Source organism: Eutrema salsugineum, unplaced genomic scaffold (genome assembly GCF_000478725.1).
Source record: "Eutrema salsugineum unplaced genomic scaffold, Eutsalg1_0 scaffold_8, whole genome shotgun sequence".
In the NCBI taxonomy this organism is placed as follows: Eukaryota; Viridiplantae; Streptophyta; class Magnoliopsida; order Brassicales; family Brassicaceae; genus Eutrema; species Eutrema salsugineum.
In genome coordinates, this window is record NW_006256414.1 from 2,280,826 (window position 1) to 2,306,718 (window position 25,893).

Below are 25,893 nucleotides of genomic sequence, written 5' to 3' on the forward strand. Positions count from 1 at the left end.
AATCTCGTATAAATGAGACTATACTTACACTGTAACAAAAACAGTGTATAGACCCAATGCTGTATAGACGACAAAAACAGAGTATGTACCTCAAGTTCTACGTCATCCTCCATTTCTTCCTCGGTTTTCTTATTCTGCTTGCGAAATCTAAGTATTCCTTGCCATTTTTGTGGTTTGCTGGTATCTAACGATTCTACACAGAACAAATCATGGTCAAGACGCATTGGCCAGCCTATTTTGATGCATTCAAGAGACATTAGACAATGAATGGTTTGAGGAGAAGTTCTCGTTCAGGTCATCATAGTTTCTCCACATAGAATGATCTGCAGTTCCATTCTTGTTCTTCTCAGAATCATTCAGGCATAAACTTTACAACTAACTACTCATTTTTAAGTCAATATAGCTATAACTTCCACATTCAGAGAGAGTAGAAGATGAGGTGAGAACAATGATAAAGGATTCCATTTCTATTCATGTAATCTAACTTCCACATCCTTAGCACAAAAAAGGAATTAAAAAATACCATCCAAACACACACTACAAGAAAAACATCATTTTACAACGGCCAAAATGGTCGTTATTTCGTCGTAATAGGGCTATTACGGCGAACTACCGACGATTTCAAAATCGTCGTAAAGTCATCGTCGTAATAGACAAATCGTCGTAAAATCATCGTATAATATACGACGGTTTCATTTCGTCGTAACATCGAGGGAAACAAAATCGTCGTAAATGCGTCGTACAGTTTACGACGAGTTTACATCGAATTGCGTTAACTTGGTCTTCGCCTGGACCGTCGTTAAGTGGTCGTTAATGGTCGACGTAAGATCGTCGTAAAATGTACGACGCAAAAATCGTCGTAAATCAATCGTAAAGTATTTAATCATTTCGTCGTAAAATCGTCGTAAAGCACGAACGTATAATCGTCGTACATTTTGGTCGTAAATTCGTCGTAATATTTACGACGAATGTACGACGGTTTTAAATAAAGATATTACGACGATTATACGACATTTAATATAATTGAAAATTAAAAAAAAAATTTAATTCGAATTAAAATTTAAATTAAATAATTTACAATTTAAAATTTATTAAAAATTGAAATTAAAATTTCAAATTAAAATTAATTGTAATTTACATAAAAACCCTACAGCTCTAAATCTAAATCTAAATCTATATCGTCGATCCCGTCATCGGCTTCCTCCCCATCGTCCTGGACGTGTTCCTTGCCGGGTCTTCGGTTTGATGCTTCCGCCGGCGCCTGATCTCCGGTCTAGGAGGCTCTACCCCGAGAGATCGGAACATCTCCTCGTCCGTCTGCACCGGCGGTTGCGTCCTAGTAGATGACCCGGCGGCAGACGATCCGACAACCCCATCAGCCCGCAGCTTCTCCAACTGCGCCATGAGCACCGGGTTGTCGGCTCCCATGATCTCGAAGAGACCGTAGAGCTGGTCGATCCTCGTCTCGTAACGGGTCCGCATCTGATCGATCTCCTGGCGGATAACCGGATCCGGGACCCGGACGTGACCAGTCGCCGTAGCTCTCGGGGTATCACAAATGGACCCCATTCCTAATACCCGCCCCTTTTTCTTTGGGGCAACCTACAAATATTTAAAAACATTATGGTTAGAAATTCAATTTAAAACTAAAGTTATATTAATTAAATATAGTAATTAAATTTACCTCTTCGAAAATCTGGTCCATCTCCGCTACCGTCAGCGCCGGGGTCAATTGGACCGAACTACCTCCGGGAGACGTTTGACGCGCCTGCTGAGTCAGCTGCGTCTGTCGCTCCTCGATCGCCGCACAGGCGGCATTGTAGATCTCCTCCGCCCGAGGATCCGTGAATTCGCCGTTCCGCTTCTTATGCGTCTCGGCGAAAACCTTTGTCATCGGAGGAAGTTCTCCTCCGTTATCTTCGACCTACAAAATCAAAATGAAAAAATTAGTATCGACAAATAAGGGTTAATTATTTGAAAACAAAAAAATTAGTAATTTTAATTTACTTACCATCATAAGCCGTCTTCCGGCAAAAGGAATCTGGCCGGAGGTGTGCGGAACGTTCTTCCGATGTTCCGCATCGTCAGTAGCGTAAATTAGTATGAAGTGAAGTGTGAAGTCTCTTGCGTCAAGCTTCCCGCCACAATTGAGCCTTCCACTTTAGCTAGGTTTTTGGCTTTACCTTTAAGATGCTTCATGAAATGCTCGAACGGATACATCCACCTGTACTGAACGGGTGTACCGAGCTCTGCTTCGTGTGGGAGATGAACAGGAAGATGTTCCATAACATCAAAAAATGATGGTGGGAAGATCTTTTCCAAATTGCACAACAAGATTGGAATATTCAATGCCAGTCGTGATATTACATCAACTGATAATGTTCGTGTACTAAGATCCTGAAAAAAGCACCAATGCCTCCAATAGCTTCATGGACGTTTTTGGGCAAGAGTTCAGCAAATGCAAATGGAAATAATCGTTGCATAAACACATGGCAGTCATGGCTTTTCATCCCAGCAAACTTTACCCCCTTCTCAACAGATTTGGAAAGATTAGAGACATACCCATCAGGAAATTTAACGTCAGAAGAAACCCATCTGAACAATGCTGACTTTTGATCTGCACTCAACCGAAATACAGGAACTGGTGCTTTCCCGTTTCTCAGTAGATGCAACTCACTTCTGTTGCATAAATCAGGCAAGTCCAATCTTGACTTATCATTGTCTTTTGTTCTTCCCGCTACGTTCATAATTGTATGCATGATGTTATCAAAAAAGTTTTTTTCAATGTGCATGACATCAAAATTGTGTCTGAGCAGATGATCTTTCCAATAAGGTAGTTGTCAAAAGATACTTTTCTTGTGCCAATTATGATGAACTCCATAACCTTCAGGCATATTTGCAGGAGTGTGCCAGTTTCCCCACGCGTTACTGTTTCCTCTGCCCTCCAATGATCGATTTGCGCCTGTATATCAGCTCCTGTTAAATTAACGGGTGGAGGGACATGTACACTTTTGTTCTTCATAAATAACCTCTTATTCCTCCGATATGGATGATTATCCGGTAAAAACCTCCAGTGAAGTGTTTCCATGCCTTTGCATCTGATGGATGAACAACTTCTCCATCTACTTGTGTATGTTCTGCATGCCATCTCATTGATGCAGCTGTCCTTTCAGATTGATAAAGCCGTTTTAACCTATCAGTTATAGGGAGATACCACATACGTTGGTATGGTATCCTTTTACGCCCACCAGTTTGCGGCCTGTATTTTGGTTTTTGGCAAAATCGACATTCCTCCAGCTGATTATCATATTTCCAAAAAATCATACAGTTGTCAACACATACATCTATCATCTCAGAAGGTAGACCAAGACTAAAAATCAACTTCTGAATTTCATAGTATGTTCCCGCTGCCAAGTTATCCTCCGGTAGATACTCCTTCAGAAGATCAGCCCAATCATCCATGCAAACCTCAGCCAGGTTATGATCTGTTTTAATTGACATCATCCTAGCTGCCAACGATAATTTAGACAAGCCTTCTCTACATCCTTCGTAGATTGGCTGATTAGCATTGTCTAACAAATCATAAAATCGTTTGGCATCTACATTAGGTTCCTCAACAGCATTACCAGTATGCGTTTCATGAAATGCATCAGTCACCATTTCGTGCATCCTATCATGATCTACACTTTGATCATATTGATACTGATTAGGCTGATGGCCATAATTCGATTCATCAATATCAACATGACTTTGATAATTACTACTACTACCAGCATTCCCATGAGTATTACTGCCATATCCTTCTCCATGTAGATACCAAACAAAATATTGCGGCATAAACCATCTATTTAATAAATGCGTCCACACGGTTTTGGTTAGTGTATACCTCGTATTCTTGCATTTCAAACAAGGACAAAACATCTTCCCACTATCTTTCATTCTCTCCATATTTGTAGCCTGAAACATAAATATATCTAACCCGTTCTTGAACTCTTCTGTCAACGCCCCATCTGAATCTTTACGCATATACATCCAACTTCTTAGCTCGTATATAGACATCTTGAAAATAAACTCAAAATAATATCTCTTTTTATTGATTAGACAATAAAGGAGGTGGTCTCTTGTGTCACGTCTAGCCACGTGAATGGAGTAAATTAACCTTATAATACTATTACTTCTTTTTTTCAAAGTAATATAACTCTTAATTCGGGTTTCCAACAATGGACAACCCAATATATAAGGATTTACAACACTATACTAAAATTTAAGAGAACTACAACGGGTCTCCAAGATGAAGATGCTCTTATGTTTGAATGATGATGTGTTGTGATTGAATGAAGGAATGAAGATCTATTTATAGGAAATTCGGGCTTTACAACGCTTTTACGACGACTTTTTACGACGGTTTTACATTCAACAATAATATTACGACGAGTTTACGACGATTATGCGATAAAATCTTTCATCTACAATTGTTAGGTAAACATGTTTTAAATGTTTTTCACCTAACTTTTTTTTCGACGTAAAATCTTCGTAATATGTACATCGAAATGCAGTCGTCGTATATTCGTCGTAATTTTGCATCGAATTTACGACGATTTTACATTTACTAGCAAATCTCTCGTTATCGATGTATAATCGTCGTAATTTGTCATAAATTGTACGTCGAGTTTACGACGATTTTTTTATACGACGGTGTTACGACGGTTTTAAAATTAGACGTAAGATCGTCGTAAAATCGTTGTAAGTTTGCGATGATTTAAAAACCGTCGTAATGGACCGTTGGAAGTTGTTTTCTTGTAGTGACATAGGCACAGAATCAGCAAAACACAGGCTTATAGAGTTCAAATTTTTTTTAGAAAGACACAAAACATCTAATTTAAACACTTTCTTCAACATACCAGGCAATGAATCATATTTCTCCGTATGTGACTGTTGAGTCCTTGACAGGATCCTGAATGACAACTTTCTTCTTCTTGGTTGGATCAAAGGGTGGGAGCTAAGGATGACCAAAAAAGAAAAATCATACAATCATGATTTATCCTCAAAAGTATATGGGTAACTTAATATATAAGAAAGATGATCCTTTTTCTCTTAAGAAAACAAAAACCCAACTTACTTCTTTCTCACTCTTCATCTCATTATTTTCAGCAGCCATTAAAGCTACCGAGGGAAAAAATATTGATAAAATAAGCACTCAGAAACAAAACATATGCAATAGCGATAGTATTATCGATTAAGTAAAAAGCTTTTTGTTCTACATCAGATCAATAATTGCCACGCAACGATAACATGTAAGTTAGGGTTTAAATAACTAAGAAGTTTCGATATGATAATATTTGCGACAATAAATGTAATTTATAATATAATTTAATTTAACTCAATTTTTATTTTTAATATCTTTTATAAAAATTGATTTAAAAAAATTTAAGAAGGGGCAAAGGGTAATTAGCCACTCTGAGATTGAATGAGAGAGCTTTAACTTAAAATTTTACTTCGTTTATAATATATATGATGATATATGATGATGATTAAAAGTATTTTGATTAAATTTACCTATATTATTTAAGAAAATATAAAAATAATAGAGGGCACGTCCGCCCCTGGTTTAAACTGATCTCACTGTTAATCTCTATACCATAATATGTGGAAAATATTTATAGAGAATTTTTGTGGGATTGAGATTTGAATGTAGGTAGGAAAGAAAATGAAGAACACAAACACAAAACGAGTTTAATATTTCATGAAACAAAAGTGCACACACAACATAAGCTTACACTTGAGGAGGGGCAAGCAAGTGATAAGCTTTGCCCTTGATGTTTTATTTGGAAGTAAAAGAAACTTGAACATAAACATACACACATGCAATGTCCTCACACCGAATGAGAACAGAAGTTACACTTGGTAATTACATTTCATGAGGTTATTTTAAACCTTCTTTTGGTAGCAATGGCAGTGTAGGTCGGATCCCTCAACGACCGCCCAACAGAGTGGAGGAATCGGGAATGTCTTTTTGCAACATTCACAGCAATCCAAGTCTGTACCTAGGAACGGCTCGTCCCCGCACTCGCCTAAGAACACACGCTTAGCCGGGTCAAGGCATCCACTTCCAGGTGGGCACTCCACCCCAGGCAAAGCCTCAGTCTTGAGGAATTCTGCATGTTGACATATTCTTCAATCAGCACAAGAATTAAAAGAGACAACTGCAACGTATAATAGAGAACAACTTAGTTAAATTAATTAAATACCGGTGGAAGCCATCGCGAGGACAAGCAAGAGAAGGGTGAAGCTGGCGGAGTTGAGATTCTTTGCCATTTCCTTTGTTTATTCTTTTTGTTTTTCTTGTCAATAAACTTTAGTCTGGTGAGACATCCATATGTGTCGTGATTCATTTATAGTTAAAATTTTGTAACTTTGTTATAATTGTTTAATGTCTCCTCTTTTCTTACAGGTTTTCCCAAGTTCATAATGTCGCCACAATTTTGCATTGCAGTCTTTTTCATTACATTTTATTTTCCAAGAATATTATTTTCTTAATTATGCACTCTTATTAACATAATGAACCAAAAAAGGTGGTCGCTGTCGTGTAGTTGTAACTCAAATTATATATCCAATTTTTTATATAGTTTTAATGAAGATATTGTTTTTAAATGAAATTGTTGTTGTCATCGATGAAGCCAGAACGAATCTTGGGCGACTATTTCATCCGATGAAGAAAACTATTTGGCTTTAATAACTCTTATTATTAATAAGCTTTAAGGTTAGCCACATGCAATGCAGCAATCATGGCGACACTATCTACGTATCTTTTGCGTATCTACGTATGCGTTACTTCTATGCATGCCTTCTGGTCTCATGGGGCCTTGGCGGCTTCACAAGAGTTAGAAAACTCAGCTTATTTTAAAAGTTTCACCAATTTTTTTTTTTGGCAAGGTATCTAATCAGCTATTGTATGCATGCCACAACGAAATAAAATAGGGGGTTTCTGGTATCATGGGGCCTTGGTGGCTTCACAAGACTTAGAAAACTCAGCTTACTTTTTAAAAGTTTCATCAATTTTTAAAAGCTATTGTAGCTCTTTCGTATACACAAACACATTCATACATGAATGAATATTCACATCCCTTTGAATGGAAGCCGGTCCGGGTCACTCGGATAATAAGGTAGACGTGTTTTGCTGCATAGGTAGTCTAAAGGGTAAAACAAAGTACACTGTAGTCTTTCGATTTTAGACTATTATTACGTGATTAAGTTTGAAAAGACACTAATCCAAACTTATAGTGGTTAGGAAAATGTTGTGTTGGGATTAGTGTAGATTACCTGAAAAGGTAAATCTCTAGATCTTGCGGTTCCACGCACATCAACAATGGTTGGTCAAAGGGATGTACTAAATTGTGATCCATTTACCATTGGAACAATTATGAGATCGATAAATTCCACTGCAATTTTGGACTAACTCTTAATTATTGGTCAGAAAAGATTGCTCCTTCCATTTTCTATTTGCCTTTTGATGAGAAGACAGGTTTAGAGATAGTATTAAGGGAATTGCTTGTTTGTCCTCACTCCATATATAGTTTCCTCAAATACAAGTAAATCAAATAGCTCGTTTCTGTAAATCCATACAAATCTTTGCAACCCATACCTTCCGATTTATGTTTTGAGATAGAATTTATAATAAGTCGATTTTTTTTAAAAAAATTTGTACTCGTTTAATTTATAAAAAAGACGACCAGTAGAAACGAAGATTGTTGCATTGACTACTACTGAAAGAATATTTGAACTTGAACCAAAAATTGTTTCTGTTAAATGAAATTACTAGGATTGAACAAATATATAATGCAAAAATAAGATATATAGCCGCAAGAAAATAACAATCACAAGAGCTATAATCATGAAAATAAGAAGGTTAATACCAGATGTAAGAAGAAGCTTTCTATAAGAATTATTGAGAGGACAATCAAAATAGTCGCCCAAGATTCATTCAATATACACTCATAAACAAAAGCTTCTCTTCTTCACCACACTCATATATTTAGTGACAACCGCATTACATTACTTGCATTCAAGCTTAAACAAAAGTCTTTCCATTATTGCATTCAAGCTTAAACAACGACAATTCCAACAACCGCATTACATTACTTGCAGACAAATTCCTAATAATTTTTTGTCACATCCGTAACTGTTTTAGGGACCAATTTGCTACGAATGTGTTCGTAGTTATTTTGTAGATAATTAGCCATGGATTTGCCAGCGAAATGCCACAAATATTAAGTTTTTGATCCATAGCTTATTCGTTGTTTTTTCATTGGTAATTAGAAAAAGCTACAGAATATTCGTGGCAAGGTCGTAGCTATAGGAGTCTTTTTTTAGTAGTGACAAACACAAACGAGTTTAGTATTTTAAACCTTCTTTTGGAAGCAATGGCAGTGTAGGTTGGATCCCTCAACGACCGCCCAACAGAGTGGAGGAATCTACTACTTATAATCGTTTTCCAAATTCTGTTTTCACCTTTGAACTTTTTTTGTGGCGAGGCTTTAATAGACTTGACATGCTGTCTAGATTGATTGGGTGTTCTTGATTTACTCATTTCATAGTGTAAAAAAAACAAATATATCCGTAGCTAATGTTTTGTCCTGAATCAGTATGATATAATTTTAATGAAATTGCTTTACTTTAGACATCCAGACATTGATTAAGGCAGGCAGATGAGTCGAGTTTACTTTAAATTCCAGACATGAGATGTAACAGAAAGGAAGGGAATTAATGGCTCATTTGCCATAAATTAAAGAGGAAAAGTCTGTATTGCCATAATGGAGTTTCAGTGTCATAATATGAGTGAAAATCCTAATATACCCTTAATAAAAATGATTTGTGGCATATATGAATTTTTGATTTTTTTATTGTTTTAATTAAAAGAGAAAAAGTAAAAGAAAACAGAAAATAATTAAAAGTTTAAAATATTATATTGATGTGCTCTCTCTCTCCTCTCTTCCTTTCTCTCTCTTCGAATTGCACATTTTCGTCGAGAAATTGGATTTGCTTCCCGATCCGAGCTGAATCTTGCGCTGTGGACTCGTGAGCCATCTCGCCGGGACGTATTAGCTACCGTGTCGTCCTCCTGTACACCACGACTTCGTACTCTGAACTCGAGTGAGCTCCTTGCGAAGCATTAGGTATGGTTTTGGGGTTTTCTAATTTTGGGGGTCGATTTATGAAATTTGTGAGTTTTAGCATGCACATTGGATATTTAAGACAACTATATGGGTCGATTTGTCGATGGTTGTTGGTGAATCGAGCTGAATCGTAGTGTTCTAGGTTGTGAATGATGAATCCGTGAGATTTGCGAGAATTGGGACAAGTGGTATAACTAAGAGTTTCGGGATAATTGGTACAACTGGTACAACTTAGATAGATTGGACAACTGGTACAAATGGGACAACCTATGATTATGGGACAACTGATACAAATGGTATAACTTATGAATATGGGACAACTGGTACAATTGGTAGAACTTAAGAATGTGGGACAACTGGTACAAGTGGTAATACTTATGAAAGTGGGACAACTGGTACAAATAGAATATATGTAGGACAACTGGTACAAATACTATTACTGACGTGGGACAATTGAGAGAAAGCTGACAATTGCCAATATTTTTATTTTGTTTTTTTGTATTTGCAGTAGAGGATGAGCAGGCCCACAAACATACATTTTGAGTATGGAAGATATTATTCACTGGAAAGAGAAGAGTTTAAATGAAATTCTAAAAATTCCATATAAGCTATATCATTTAGAAACTTATCTATGGAGGAGTTAACCTATTCGGTGCTTGTAGATGGTATATGCAAGAAGATTGGGTTGAACGACAGTATGAGAAAGCTGAAATTGAGCTATATTTCGTTGGTAGCTAAGCCTTTTAGGGAGTCATGTATTGTTGATGATGGTGATGTTTATGTGTATCTTACGACAGTGGATAAAGAGGGACTTAGATCCATTTTGAATGTGGAGCTAATGGAAGATATTGAGAGAGATAAGCGAGGCGAGTTAAGTGAAGAGCTTCCCAAAGCTAAGGACGTGCCTGATATTGAGGGACAACAGGGACAACAAAGAGACCAGTTGACTGTTTACAACCCGGAAGAAGCAGAGGGACAATAGGGACAACCTGAGAGGATGGAGAATGTTGATTTAGGGGTAAGCTGTGAAATTGCGTTACTAGAGGAGAATGTGGAACTGGATGAACCTGAGGAGTATGGCATGCATGAAGATGTAGATGAACATGATCATGTTGAGCCTCTACGGCCTGTGGAACAAACTCAGTTTGTTCTAGAATGGGAGGATGGAGCTGGGTTTGAAAAAGGTCAAGAATTTCGATCCAAGGAGGCTTTGCGAGTTTTGGTCGACAGAGCTTCACATAAGGGTTGTTTTGAGGTAAAAACGATAAAGTCGGATCCAGGGCGACTCATACTAAGATGCCGTCAAGCTGAACTTGGTTGTACATGGTATCTACACGCTGTACGAATTTTGGATTCAACTTATTTCAGTATTAGGGTGTATAGGAATATCCATACCTGCTCTCGGGTTGTTGCGAGCACAATTCGGAATAAAAGAAAAGGCACACCACAAGTAGTAGCAGATGTTTTGCATGGGTGCTATCCAGGTGAAGTAGACACCCCTGCGCCCAAAGCTTTGATTAAATTTGTTCAAAATGAAGCTCACGTGAATGTGTCATACTCTACAGCCTAGAGAGGGAAAAAACTAGCTATTAGTGAAGTGAGGGACAGTCCAGAAGAAAGCTATCGAAAGTTGTATTGTTATCTTTACATGTTACAGCTTGTTAATCCTGGGACAGTAACCAGTGTGAAACTGGATGCCAAAAATAAGTTTAAGTATCTCTTTGTCGCTTTGGGCGCTAGTATTGAAGGCTTTAGAGCAATGAGGAAAGTCATAGTTGTGGATGCGACCTTTCTTAAGAGTGTGTACAGTGGTATGCTAGTATTTGCCACAGCGCAGGATCCAAATCATCACCATTATCCAATTGCAATGGGTGTTATTGATAGCGAGAAATATGCTAGTTGGAAGTGGTTTTTTGAAACACTCAAAACTGTTATACCTGATGAAAAGGAACTGGTTTTTATGAGTCACAGACATAAGAGCATCATTGGAGCAGTGAAGGAGGTGTACCCTGAGTCTCAGCATGGATATTGCATTTGGCATTTGTCGCAAAACGTGAGAGGGAAAGCTGGGATTGGCTGCAAAGATTTGTGTGCAGTCAAATTCAGAGAATGCGCTCACAAATACACTGAAAGTGAGTTCCTATGTACGTACACTGATTTTAAGATATGGTTTCCAAAAGCTGCTGAGTATTTAGATGAGCATGTTGCGGTTGATAAATGGGCAAGGTGCTTCTTTAAAGGAGACAAGTACAACTTGGACATAAGCAAAGCTTGTGAGTCTATGAATAGTGTCTTCAAGAAGGCAAGGAAGTATGCCTTATTACCGTTGATTGATGCATATGTTGAAAAAATCTCTGAATGGTTCAACAAGCATAGGAAAGACACTGCATATGCATCAGACTCGAAGACATTAGTGCCCTATGTTGAGAACCAGTTGCATAGTCTATGTGCAATTGGGTCGAGATTATTTGTCACTGAGCTTAGCGCTACTCATCTGGAATACAGTGTGATTGGAGATGATGGGAAGGGTTATCTGGTCGATTTGTTAAGTAAATGTTGTAGCTGCAGGCGTTTTGATATAGACAAGATTCCCTGTGTTCATGCAATAGCCGCTGACATTGCAATGATGCGTTTGGCTGAGAGAAGAAGGGAAATCCACTTACATGAGTTGTGCTCAAAATATTACCACATTGATACTTGGGCCTTGGCTTATTACAGGACTATTTATATGGTGCCACATCAGTCTACATGGATTATCCCTGATGAAATCCAGAAGTTAGTCGTTTTACCACCGGACTACACTAAGAAACATGGAAGAAAACGAAATAAGCGCTATCCCTCAACCGGAGAAGCTCGCCCTAAAGGAAGTAACAAGGCACAACCGGGAATACATCTCGGACGTTGGTTTGAGCCATTAAACCCTGGTGAAAATCAAAGTAGGAACCAAAGTGGAAATGAAAGTGGAAACCCAATTTAGTTTGTTTGTGGTCTTTGTATTTTGATGTAGTTTATCTCTCAGGTGCAAGTGGACAAGTTGGTACAACTAAGTTATGTTTAGGGGTTTTTAATTTCTCGGATGACTGGGACAACTGGACAAATTGGCACAACTACGTTATGTTTCTTAAATGTAATGGTTTTTTAATTTCTTGGATGACTAGGACAACTGGACAAGTTGGCACAACTACGTTATGATTCATATATGTGGTTTTTAAATTCTCGGATGACTGGGACAACTGGACAAGTTGGCACAACTACGTTATGATTTATATATGTAATGGTTTTTAAATTCTCGGATGACTTGGACAACTGGACAAGTTGGCACAACTACTTTATGATTCATGTATGCAATGGTTTTTGAATTTCTTGGACAACTGGACAAGTTGGAACAACTATATATTAAATTTAATATGTTAAAATTCTGGTTAACCTAACAAATTAAACAAAATAAACAAATAAAACACATACTCTAAATCTATGTAATATATAATAAATCAATAGTAACGTAAATAGACAAGATATTATTGGTTTGTTGAAACAATGTATGGGTTTCACATCAACAACTTCATATGATACATGTAACTCTTTGATAATGGAGCATCTTACAATGGTCAAAACGAAATTTATATGATTTTGATCAAATTTTATTGCAATCTAATAGTAAATATTAACCATGAGTGTATAGTCATGTGGACAACTATTAAATATAGATTTATGTTACCGGACAAGTAGAATAACCAAAAAGGACAACTATGAACAATTTTGGACAACAAGACGTATCGGTACAACTATGTGTTATTATCGGTATTTCGCGTGAAGCACGTGTTAAATTAATATTTGCAGCGCCGACAAAAGTTTTTAAATACAATAAATATATAAGATAGGTAGAGGGAAACTCAGCGTTTTGATAAGTAGGCTCCTTTATAAGGAAATTCATAGAGAAGAAAAAACAGAATTTCCCCCAAATCGAAATCTAGGGTTCCTCCGCCGCTGCTGGACAACAAGATGCCAAGTTACAGTTCGGGTTCTTCTTCTTCCAGGCACTCGTGGGACAGTTCATATTACCGAGCTGATGGAGAAGATGGTATGAGAGAATCGTGTTGGTGTGGTCTTCTGATGGTTATCAGGGAATCGAAGTCAGAAGCCACCCGAGGAAGGAAAATGTACACTTGCCCAGATTGGACATTTGAGGTAATAACTTTTTGGGGTTTTAATTAGTTCTACAATTTTAGATTTAGTTGAATTTTATTTTAGGGTTTAGAATATGGCGAATTTACTGATTTCGGCTTCATTGTTATAAGAGGCCTTGCCCGAATCATAACCACATATGGAAATGGTGGGAGGACGCGGTTACAGAAGAGCTATCAACTCTGAAAATTCGAGTTGATAATGCCACATTTGGGATGAAAAGCTTGCATAACATGGGAGTTGTCCGAAACTGCCTTCATGAGACTAGCTCGTTTGACACACATGAATCTGAAATTAGGCAACTCAGAGAGCTCCTATCTGGGATGGAAAGAGAGATTGGAAGGATGAAGGAATTGATTGCCAATAGAGGTGATGGATATGTGATAATCGCTTTTTTCATGCTGTTTGCTGTGGTTTCATATCTTTTCAAGTAGAATTTTGTATTGCTCATCTGTTTGGATTTGTATTCCCTCTACTATGTGTTATTCCCAAATGTTACATTACTGATTTCGTTGTTGTCCTAGTTGTCGAAATATTAACAATTTCAAAGTTATTAATAATTGTCCCTGTTGTCCAATGTTATCACGATGGCATAATTGTCCCAGGTGTCCCAAATGTTACATTACCGATTTCGTTGTTGTCCTAGTTGTCCAAATATTAACAATTTCAAAGTTATTAATAATTGTCCCTGTTGTCCAATGTTATCACGATGTCATAATTGTCCCAGGTGTCCCAAATGTCACATTACCGATTTCGTTGTTGTCCTAGTTATTCCAGTTGCCCAAATGTTACTTTTGAGACACATAGTTGTCATAGTTGTCTAAGTACCTAAATGGGAAACAAACACAAATCCAAAAGTAAAATAACAAAAGTTATTAAATACCCAGCAATATCCTAAAACAACCAGCAATATCCTAAAATAACCAACAATATCCAAAAACAAAAGTTATCAAATAACCAACAATATCCAAACCACAAAAGTTATCCAAATCTCACACCTTCTACTTCTTCTTCTTCTTAGCCGGGGGCTCTCCCAAAAAAGGGGACGACACATGCTTCGATGGTTTAGGAATCCTCTTAGCTAGTCGATCCGGATTCTTCCTAATTCCCTTCTTATGCCTCTTGAATGGTCCTTGCCCAGGTTGGTACATTGCTTTCCAAGCTGCATCATATGCTTCGTTTCCGGAGCCCATCTCTAAGTCAGGTGCTACTGAGGAGGAACCTGGTTCATTGGGACCGTGTCCTGGTGCAAGAGGTGTGGTGGAACCTGCTGGATCTGGTACAACTGGAGGTGCGGACATTGAGGGTGGTGGTGCTGGTGAGTGCACTGAGTCTCCAACTGGTGAGGCTGGTGGTGGTGAGTCTCCACACGCAGAGGGTGGTGGAAGTACCAAATCTTCAAGAGCTTTCAATCTTGTATTCATGCCTTCAACCTTCTCTGAAAGCTCCTTGAAATTCTTCTCCATTGACGCATTGATGCCTTCTAACTTCTCCGAAAGCTTCACCAGTGATATAGGGTCATGTTGCCTTGGTTCCTCAAGAGGGACTTGAACCCGAGAACCAATATCAGCCTCATACAGCTCTCTCCAAAAGATCTTTTTCTTCTTCTTGGTTAAGTGATCCATCCAATTCTCAACAACGATGTCAATGAACCCAATACCATCATCGAAACCAGGATCTGCGATCTGCGCTAATAGATCTTCTTTATCCAAGTCAGCCTCTAAAATGCTACAAATTTCTTGAAAATGTCAATAAATACCACTTATTACAACAAAAAAGTCAACCATATTTAATATCAAACACATATCAATAAGCAAGAAGCACTGACCTCAGCACTAGTGCCAATAGCTATGTTGATGTCATCCAATGGAATACCTCTCATGGCTACATCAGTGAACCTATGCTTGCAAATCCTTGGGCAGTCCGGCTGAGTAAGTACAGCTACACGAAATCTCCTTCCCAGACTTGGAATGCACTCAAACGCAAGAATCTACACAGTCAAAACATAAATTATTCTTCAAGTTGTCCTAGTTGTCCACATACCTAAAATAACTTACTCAACACAATTGTCCCAATTGTCCACAGACCTAACATAAATTAATCTAGACAGTTGTCCCAGTTGTCTACAAACCTAACATAAATTAATCTACAAAGGTGTCCCAGTTGTCCATAGACCTAACATATATTAGTCTACAAAATTATCCCCGTTGTCCTAAGTGTCCACATACCAAACATATATTAAATTAACTTAGACGTACCTGTATAGGAAGAATGAAACCAGAGATTGTACATTCAGCTCCTCCTTTAGGTTTAGGTTTTATGCTGCCATTGAACTTGTTCACCACACGCTGGATCTCTTTTGTAATCTTGTCAAACGTGTAACGCCCCCATGGAAACGTTCTACACACCTTCAGATCTCCCACCACTCTAAGCAAGAATGAGTCAATGTTTCCGTCAGCCTTTGACTTCGCCTTCACTACTTTGCATAAAAACAAGAGTAGTTCCATCTTCTTCCTGTCCAAAGAGCTATCCTTCATTTCCTCTAGCTTTGCTTCCACTTCTATGATCTTGATTTTATCACTCCTCCCAAAGTGCTTTTTCACAAACTTCAAACTACCCAAATTCTTATAGTTCGCAGGGTAGTCATGGCAGTCAAGACCACAAAGCAGTGCATGCTCCCTCAAAGAGTATCGAATAGACACTCTATTTACCACAAACCAATGCTCGTTTTGCTTCTCAGTACAGGCTGTGTGAAGAAGAAGCATCCACAACCCTTGATTCATGTGGTTTGACTCTTTGAACATATGAAACAAGTGCTTGAACTGCGGATGCGATCTGAACCACTCCAACTCTTCTGGCAGTTTCCCTATCACATCAAGTACATTCTTCACTGCACACCTTGTAATAATCTTACACGCCTTGCTATATTCGGTTGGACTGAAATAAAGCTTTGGCCCCATTGGTTGGCTGTCATCATCGGCATCCTAAAATTCAGACGAATAACACAATTTTATATAAATTAGTTAAACTTGTTGTCCCAGTTGTCCATAGTAACCTATATATATTATAAAGATAAGTTGTCCCAGTTGTCCCATAAATACTATAAACAAGTTATTGTCCCAGTTCTCCACATACGTTCTATAAACCTAAGTTGTCCTAGTTGTCCACATACGTTCTATAAACCTATGTTGTCCCAGTTATCCTATACACTATAACTATATGTTGTCCCAGTTGTCCACATACCAAAGAAATCTTAATCCACAAAATTGTCCTATTTGTCCGCAGACCAAACATACATGTAACTACATAGTTGTCCTAGTTGTCTACATACCAAACAGACAATAATCTACAAGATTATCAAGGATGGGAGTCTAAAACATACCTCTTGCATTCCTGCTTCCTCCTCTAGCATTTCTCCTTCCTCTTTGTTGACATTGGCTGGCGCTTCATCCTTCTCTTCTTCCTCTTGGTTCTCTTGCGCTTCCTCTTCCTCTTGCACAGGCGCAGTACCATCTTCCTCTTCAACTCCTATCGCCTCTTCCTCTTGGTTATCTTCCTCTTCCTCTTCCTCATTGTTCTCTTCTTCTTCCTTTTCCTCGTTGTTCTCTTTCTTTTCCTCTTGGTTCTCTTCCACTTCCTCTTCGTTTTCCTTCTCCTTTTCCTTCTCCTCTGCTTCATCTTCTCCTCCTAATTCCCCGTCACCATCGTTTGCCGTTGGTGTGGCCATGCTCACTTCGGCGTTCTCAATTTCAGGATGGTTCTCGATTTGTGGGTCTACGATTTCCTCCGCAGCCCTTCCTTCCGCCGGAGTTACAGGATTCTCGATTTGGGGTTCCTCAATTTCCGTCGGGTTCCCTTCCGCCGGATTGTTAGGGTTCCCGTTTTCTGGGTCTTCAATTTCAGCCGGGTTTCCTTCCGGCCGACTTTCAGGTTTCTCTTTTTCGTTTCCCGGCGGGTTTTGTACTTCCGCCGCTGAAGAAGAAGACTCATACTCTTGGCCGTTGTTTCTCACCTTCGCCATAAATCGGAGATTCGGGATTCACGCAACCTTCTCAGATTCGCGATATTCGCCAGAAGAAATCAATTCTACGGTGTTTAGAAAGCAATATTAGGGCTTTAACTGTTTTGAGGGAAGTTGCGAATCGGTTTTCGATTCGAAGGAGTGTGAAGAAGAAGAGAGTTGAAAAGTTTAGAATAAAATGAAGAAAAGGGAGAGAAAATGAAAAGAAAAAACGGTTTTCATAAATATTTAATTCAAATAATTAAAATAATTTTGAATGGGTCGGGTTAACAAATTAACCGATAACTAGATGGGTTTGTCCCTGATTTTGATGTAAATAAATCGAACTTTCAAGAAAAAGGTAGGATTTTCCAGGATTTTGAATTTAAACAAAAATCTAAATTAAATTAATTATTATACTTATGGCATTTTGGCCTTTTTTTACATTATCACTTTTTAGCCTCTCGCTCAAAGGAAGGTTGCATTGCATCACAAAGTTAAAAAAAAAGAAATAATAATAACACCAAAAGAGCTTCATTTTGTCCTCCGAAGAGAGAACTTTCAACTCTGCCGCGGTCCTCTTAGCCCTCTTACCTAAAAAATAAAACCACGAAAGGTTTTACTTTGTTACCAAGAATCAAAAAATCAAGAATCAAGAATCAAGAACAAATTTGTGCACCTGGGCGACGAAGGACAGGACAAACACGATGCTTGTGGACAGTGTACTTTGCCGATGGAGACTCAAAGTCAGCAACTACTTTGCGTCGTCCAATGTCGATCACACGACTAAGTTCCAGAGCCTTCTCTGCTGCGTCTTCTCCCACAATATGCACTTCAACTTCATCCCTGTAAAACTCGAACAAAGACAAGTCTTTAGCTGAAGCATTTAAATAACCTGAAAGTTGGGAAAAATGAGAGTCATCACAAACCTCAAGTAAAACCCGAGTGACCTCTCCACATGAAGAGAAATGCTTTTTCAGCGCTTGACCATCATCGTGAACTCATCTCTGCTGAATCCTAGGCCTAGAAATGTTTCAATGGAGTTGGCTATCTTCTTCTCCGAGCGAGCCAGAAAGAGTGGATTCTTCTTGAAATTATCCCATACATCGCCCACAGCAAAGCCTAACCTCCTACATAATATACATTGACTTTCTCTTCTGTTGTTTTCTCACTCAAGCAGTATACAACGTTTAGAGCCTATATAAACTTTGGGGTCTTCGGATCAAAACCCATCTCAACCACCTTCTTCAGAGATTCTTCAAATCTTTTGTTTCCAGATACAGACTGGAAATTGGAGACGAGCAGAGAGAACAACAGCTTCTGAAGCACACCAAGTTCTCTCAAAGCCAATATATTTCTGATTTTATTCTCCTGCCTACTACCCTGTGGCAGAGGAGAATGACATAACTTTTTGAACTTGGAGCTCTTATCTGCTTCTATGATAAGAGACTGTAAAGTTTTTCCCTTTTCGACTATCTTCAGGACTATTAGCAGTAGCAGAGGAGAAGGAATTGGAAGAAGCAAAAGCATTCTGCAAAAGCTTCACTGAAACTCTCAAACTAGGCCATTTTTGCAACTGGACCGACCTTTTTCCATAGAGTATCAGAGAATACATGACGGAAAAAAAGGAACAGAAGAGAAGGAAGGACAGAAACAACAAACCCTAGAGTTATTGTTCGAGAAACGAAATCGCCCAGCTCTGTTAAATTTCTACTAAACTTACTACTGAGCAAGGAAGAACAAGAAACTCACTCATCGTTCAGTGAATCATACTCTATTGTTACGTTTCCGATTGCTCCGTTGCAGAGCCTAAATCTGCCTTTACAATGTATATCTTTAGTGTCTAAAACACACTACAAGGCACACTTGACGCAGAATCTGCTTAAAACGGATTAGGACCATGTATCCAAGAAGCATAAGAAGTGTATAACAATATAGATGAGTTATCTGAAACATTGATTTAATCTTTTTAAGATAATCATGTACAGATCCATTCTTTTGAGCTGAAGAGATCGGATAAATCGAGGTTGGGACATTTCAATAATACCATCAACTACAGACTACAGAGAGACCAAGCTCAATCTAGAAACCAACAAGAAAACTGATTACCAAATGTGAGAAGAAACATTAACTAAGAATCATGAGAAAGACAATCAAAACTGACCTGAAAGGGGTTAGAATATTTTTTACCTGTTAGTGAAGAACATTCTAAGGAAGAAGCTAGCAAGGCACAAGAACAATGAACATTCCTTCGAGCAAAATAGAATCTCTAGTACCTCCTCCACTACTCCTAAACCCTGAGTTTCTTAATTAGTGATAAATGAAATTATCGAAGATTTGACATAGGAGTCAAAAATCCAACCTTTTCTTATTGTTTTTGCTGTATTATACAGTCTCTCTTTCCTGTATTTGGAATACTGTAACTTCAGGATCAACAAAAAAGAAACTCGAGACAAGCTTCCGGAAAAACAAATATTACAATTTGTTATTGTCCTAGTTGGATTGCACATCAGAGTTACACTAGGGTCAAACTGAAATTACAAAAAGCCAAAAATGGCTTCAGAAACTCATATAATTATATATCGAAGCTCTTCTTCTCTTTCCTATAGTCAGCATCAAAAGATCCAAAGAAAAATCTAAAATTTAACAGAGATTGATTATGGTCATGAAAATGAGATTAGAGTTGGGACTCTTGAAAACATCTTAAAGTTGTTTTGCCTCATGAATATGTAGTCACTGAAAATTTGTATTTATCTATTTTCAGGTATATTGAAGTTTGTCGGATCAAAGCCCATCCCAACAACCTTCTTGAGGGATTCTTCAAATCTTTCTTTTCCGCTTACAATTTGGACATTGCAGATGAGCATAGAGAATAACAGCTTCTGAGGCACACCAAGTTATCTCAAAGCCAATATTTTTCGGAGCTTATTCTCCTGCTTACTACCCTGTGGCAAAGAATGAGATAACTTTTCGAACTTGGAACTCTTATCCGCTTCTATAACCCCTTTCACGAAATCATAGTATATACTGATAGTTTTTACCCCTTTCTTACCCAAGATTTTAGGAACTGTAGAAACAATCTCGGTGAGCTCAGAGGGTGAAGCTCCTCTGGATTGCAAAACTGAAGCTTTGGACCAATAGATTTCTCAGCATCTGCTATAAGCAATAGTGGATAATCCGTAATGATGTCGGCGATCTGAGGATCTGTGAACCCATGACTCCTAAGAAGTTTCGGAACAGAATCAGGATCTCCCTTGCCCTCGGAGCTGACTTTCTTTGAGATCGATTCTGCGAGTTTTTAAGTAAGACCCAATGAATCAACGAGGCAAGAGACTGTAAAAATCTTCTCTTTTCGACCATCTTGACGAGGGCTCACATCTGAGGAGAATGAATTGGAAAAAGCAAACACATTCTGCAAAAGCTTCACTGAATCTCTCAAGTTACGCCATTTCTGCAACTCAACATATCTTTTTCCATGGAGTATCAGAGAATACATGATGACAAGGGAACTTAAGAGAAGGAAGGATAGAACCAACAAATCAATCCCACACTTATGTCTCAAAATTACTACTAAAGAGGTTTTGATCCGACAAAGCTCATCACTTACCGAACTCAAAATCGCAAAATGTGGACGGTATTAGGGTTCTACAAGATCTATGCTCAATTAGAGATGTCAAACCGGCTAACCCCAAATAGCCCGATTTGATGCGAGTTTAATTTTTTTTCGGGATTGGCAGGCTATCCCATCATAAGCTGCGGTCTTAAATTGATGTGTTCAAACCTCACTCAATTATATTAATGGTTTTACGGGCTGGCTCGCAGGTTCATATTTTCTTTTTTATCTTAAAGTTTTTATGACATTTAGACTTATAGAACCAGAAAATCTACAAGAGAAGAATAAAATTTTGCTCGTAACTGAATCACAACATAAGAAATAAGACTAAAGAAAATTCTTGTTTAAATAAATTCGATGAACAAATAAACGAATTCGATAAACCTCTTATACAAAACTCCTAACCCTAGGATGCCATAAGATGTGAAAAATCAATTTAACCGTAAAAATAGACACTTAATGTTGAAAAGCAAATAAATAAATTACAAATAATGATACACATCAAAACTGGTAATTTAAGGTAGAGAACCATCAAGATATAAGCAACAAGACATTCACATATAAAATCAAAAAAAAAATAAACAAAGCTTATTTGTTAGTCCAGCGTATAAATAAATATGATTCTCAAGCAAAATTATTTATTGTCAATTCAAAATTTAAGCGATTCTAAATTACTTTTGCATCGCTGCAGATAAAATAAAAACACGTTCGTGATATAGTCGATGAGCAAAACCAACAATAAAAGCAAACTTATGATATTAAACTGAAATTAAAACATTAAAAAAAATACTAGTTTTTGGTTGGGAAGACAACGACCAGATTTTCTCTCAAATTCAAAAATTCAATCACAGAATCTGAATCGAATCGAATATAAAACACATACCAGTTTGATGATTCCTTGATCTCATTGAAATTAATCTATCACCAAGCCCAATAGCTGAATTGTGTGACTCCACTAGGTTTCGATTTACTCTATGAAACTAGTACTTTGAAATCCACCAATCAAAGATGACAAAATACTTCACTTTTCAAGCTTTACAAGAAAACATCAAATTATGCGGATTGGACCACAAACCCGCGGATCCGCTCTGACCCGACCCGCAAAAACCCAACTTCCACGTTGGTTTAAACCGCGAAATCCGCATTTTATTTGAATAAATTTTATGAAATCCAATCCCACACCGCTGCTGTTTTACTTGGGCCGAACCCGCGGATCAGAACCCAATTTGACACCACTATACTCAATCTTCAGGGGACTATCACTTGTGTTAAACCAGTTTCTGGTTTATCTTTTCAGTATCGGTTTAACTTAACTTATGGTTCAATTGATTCTGTATAAATCACATTGTAGCACACTTTTTTCAAATCAGTGACACATAATTGTATTCAACACTCAAATTGGATCAAACATAAAGGTACTTCAACTTGAAATAGATTGCACAATATGAAAAATATAAGAGAAGAGATCTCATTGGTTTATATTAACCAACATAGACCTTTACCAAATTCATTTGGTACATTATTGAACAGAAGAATGAAAACCAAACTCTACCAAAGTTTCGGAACTCAATAAGAAAGTTTCAAACTTGCAGACTCAAACACACGACTCACATTAACTTTAAGAAGTTCTGGATAGGATAAGCTGACCAAACACAACTCTTTATTTTGTCTCGGAGTCATTCTCCGGTTTCTCCACCTTGGACACAAATGTAACCGGTTTCCTTGGATGCTCATTCACGGTCAAGTTGAAAACATCCGGCTTTGAGTAATGTCCCACCACATCAAAGTATAACTTGGCTCTTGCTACATCACCAAGATCTGGATGACAAAAATAAAAAGAATATCATTGATAGAATTAAGTCAAATCATCTTAAAAGTAGTGAAAGTGAAGACACTTGTAGATATATATACCGAGATCAGCTGTGACAAGACATTCGTCTTCAAAGTTTGGTCCAGCAAGAACCTTTCCCAATGGGGAAATAATGACACTGCCACCTTTGGAGACAATAGTGTCATCGTCGTTTTTGGTGTTCTTGTCGTCTAAGTCCGGAAACAAGAAGTCAGAATGATCAGGGAAATCTTTACGCCGGCAGAGTTGGCAAGCTGACAACACAAAACATCCACCCTCGAGTGCAATGTGCATCATTGACGACTGCCATTCCTTGGAATCATCAGCCGTAGGTGCACAATAAACCTCAACGCCTGTCCAAAAAAAAATAACTATGTTAATATTCCGGAGTTAAAAGGTACAAAACACTTAATATATTTTACTTATTGTCAATTGATTTTGAGTTAAAAGTCTACGAAATACGCAAGTTTTTATGTTTTGGCTGATGTTAGAGTGATGAGGATTGACCTTTAGCGTACAATGAGGTTCTGAAAAGAGGCATCCGATTTTCCCAGCAAATAGCAGCACCAAGTTTGCCAATGGGAGTATCGTAAACCGGGATAGTTGATCCATCACCATAGCCCCAAATGCAACGCTCCAAAGTTGTTGGCATAAGTTTACGGTGTTTACCCAAGAACTGTCCTTGAGGATTGAAGAAAAGGGCTGTGCAATAGCATGTATAGCCATCTTTCTCTATTGCCCCCATTACCAAGTAAACACTGTGTTTCCTCGCCATATCTGCTAGACGGTCTACCTCAGGACCTGCCAATGTATCATAAAACCAAAAAAGTTGAATATGTTACTTGTATACAACTGTACAACATGAAAACAATAGATGAATGTAAAAGCTGTAGATTTTATATGGGACTCACTAAATATTAAAGTCTGATTGATAAATAAGGTGTAAAAAATTCCAACAGTTCAATCAATTATGTAAATAATCGAAAGGTTAATATTTCGCAAAATAATTAAAACTTAAATGTAAAATTTTTTAAGTCGGAAACTGTAGCTGTCGATAACTAACGGCAAAAAAAAAACCAAAAAGGAAATTTAATTTCTTTTTTGGGTAAGTTTTGAACAAAACTTGTATCACACTCGAGTCATTATCAACTCAAAGCCTTAACTTTTAATTTCTGTCACACATAAAGAGAGAGAGAGAGCCAATAATTCATTTGGATTCTTGTTGGAACAAAAGTTAAACAATAATACAAATAGATATGTACAAAGAAGAATAGTACTTATCTATCGTAAATAACTATCCTCGTTTTTATTGGTGTTACGGAATAAAATATCTATAACCACATTTGTATTCTTCTTCAATAAACGACGTAAGATTCTCCGCCTGATTTACCATAAATGATATATGAACCATTTTTCGATAAAATAGTTAAAATCTTTACAGAAAAAAATACTACTCATCTATCAAAAATATTTTTCAAACAATTTAAGGGTAATTTTGAAACGTTATATCCTACTGATTAGTGGTAGTGTATAAAGTTGTACCAGGAACATGAATAGCAGAAGCATGATACTTGCGAAACTCATCACGACCATCTTCGCTGAAAACACCAACACCCATACCGAACCTAAACCCGCGTGGATAACCACCGATAAACGCTTCCGGGAACAGAACCAGCTCTGCTCCGTCGCTGGCCGCCTCCGCAATATACTTCTCCGCCTTTTCTAGAGTGGCCGGAGTATCGTTATACACGGTGGAGGCTTGGACGATGGAAGCTCTCACAATGGTCGGCGACGAACCATTAACGTTAACCGGGATAGTGTTTTTGACATTTGACATTTCTTCTGTGCCAGACATTATCATCAAACTCAATGGCTATCTTTTTAATTATGGTCACTCTTATAGAGTAGAGAGGTAATTATCTTTTTTGCTTTCTCAATAAACGTTAGATAACAACAATATATATAAAGCTGAACGCATCTAACCACATGTTGACACCTGGCAAAACTATATCTATCTAGACTTATAAGATTGTGATATATACCAAGAAGAAGTTATTGTGATATATTTTTCCATTTTTTACCTTTTTTTCTTACCTATTAATGTTGTAAGAAGTTAAATGGAAAATGTTGGAAATTTTTATAATTGTAAATGATAAAATTGGAATGTTCAGAGAGAAGAAGAAGATTTTTTTGGATATATCAAATATATTTGACCAAAAAAAGAAGATAATATCAAATATATTTTTCCATTTTATCTTTCTTTCTTACTTTTTCTGTAATTAGAAATATTGAGAAAACATAATATGAAATTTCCATTTTAAATATTGTCTTCCTTTTCAATTAATTCTGTAAAAAATAATTGACAAATATTAAAAAATTTAGAAAATAGTGGAAATGATGAAAATAATGAAAAGATCTGTTCATACAATCGACCTAGGTTTCTCCGCCTGGTGTACCCAAAAACGTGAAGCATATGAGTATTTGTATTCTTCTTAACTAAATATCTGAAAAACTTCAAAATATAATTTACTGTATATTTATTGTAAATTGTAAATGTTCTGAAAGTCAATCAAACGGCCTCACTATTATTATCACAATTCACAAGTCTTAAGCGTCAACGTTAACATTAGATGCACGCAACTTTTGTTTTCTAGACCAGGACATGTAAGGTATAAATGAAGAAACAAACATTTGGTTTGGTTTCAATAATTCAAATTGTGCCAATAATTCAACAATTCAAATAATCTCAACAAAAAAATGTGCGAAAGTTATTCACTTGACTGTTATTCGCATAAAAATTTTATCGCTATTACCGGATATTAGATTTAGTTGCGTGTTCTTGAGCTTGGGGATTCTTGGTATGCCTCTTGGTACTATCCATAACAAACGCATAACATTTTTTCACATACCAAAACACTAACTTCACTTCAAGAAAAGATCAAAAGAAACACAAACCAAGCAAAAACCAATACATGTAATAGCTGTCCACTTAAATAGTCTTGCAACAAATCTTGAAACAACGAGAAGATTCAATCTTTGAAGCCAAAAAATTGTCCCACTGCATCCTAGGGAT

General features: G+C 37.4%; 2 protein-coding genes and 1 pseudogene across 2 annotated transcripts; all 3 read right to left on the minus strand.

Moving 5' to 3' along the window:
- LOC18010196 overlaps positions 1–21,035 on the minus strand; it is a 23,346-nt pseudogene extending 2,311 nt beyond the window's left edge.
- On the minus strand, positions 5,758–6,364 carry LOC112090230 (defensin-like protein 206). The gene is made up of 2 exons (XM_024161014.1): positions 6,249–6,364; positions 5,758–6,155 (listed from the first exon to the last, which is right to left on the minus strand). The coding sequence occupies exons 1-2, from the start codon at positions 6,313–6,315 to the stop codon at positions 5,929–5,931; spliced, it is 294 nt and encodes a 97-aa protein (XP_024016782.1). The 5' UTR covers positions 6,316–6,364; the 3' UTR covers positions 5,758–5,928.
- Positions 21,036–22,327: 1,292 nt separating the features above from the next.
- Positions 22,328–24,748, minus strand: LOC18010221 (nitrilase 2). Its single transcript, XM_006391872.2, has 4 exons — positions 24,363–24,748; positions 23,328–23,621; positions 22,883–23,173; positions 22,328–22,789 (listed from the first exon to the last, which is right to left on the minus strand). The coding sequence occupies exons 1-4, from the start codon at positions 24,679–24,681 to the stop codon at positions 22,632–22,634; spliced, it is 1,062 nt and encodes a 353-aa protein (XP_006391934.1). The 5' UTR covers positions 24,682–24,748; the 3' UTR covers positions 22,328–22,631.
- Positions 24,749–25,893: the final 1,145 nt, after the last annotated feature.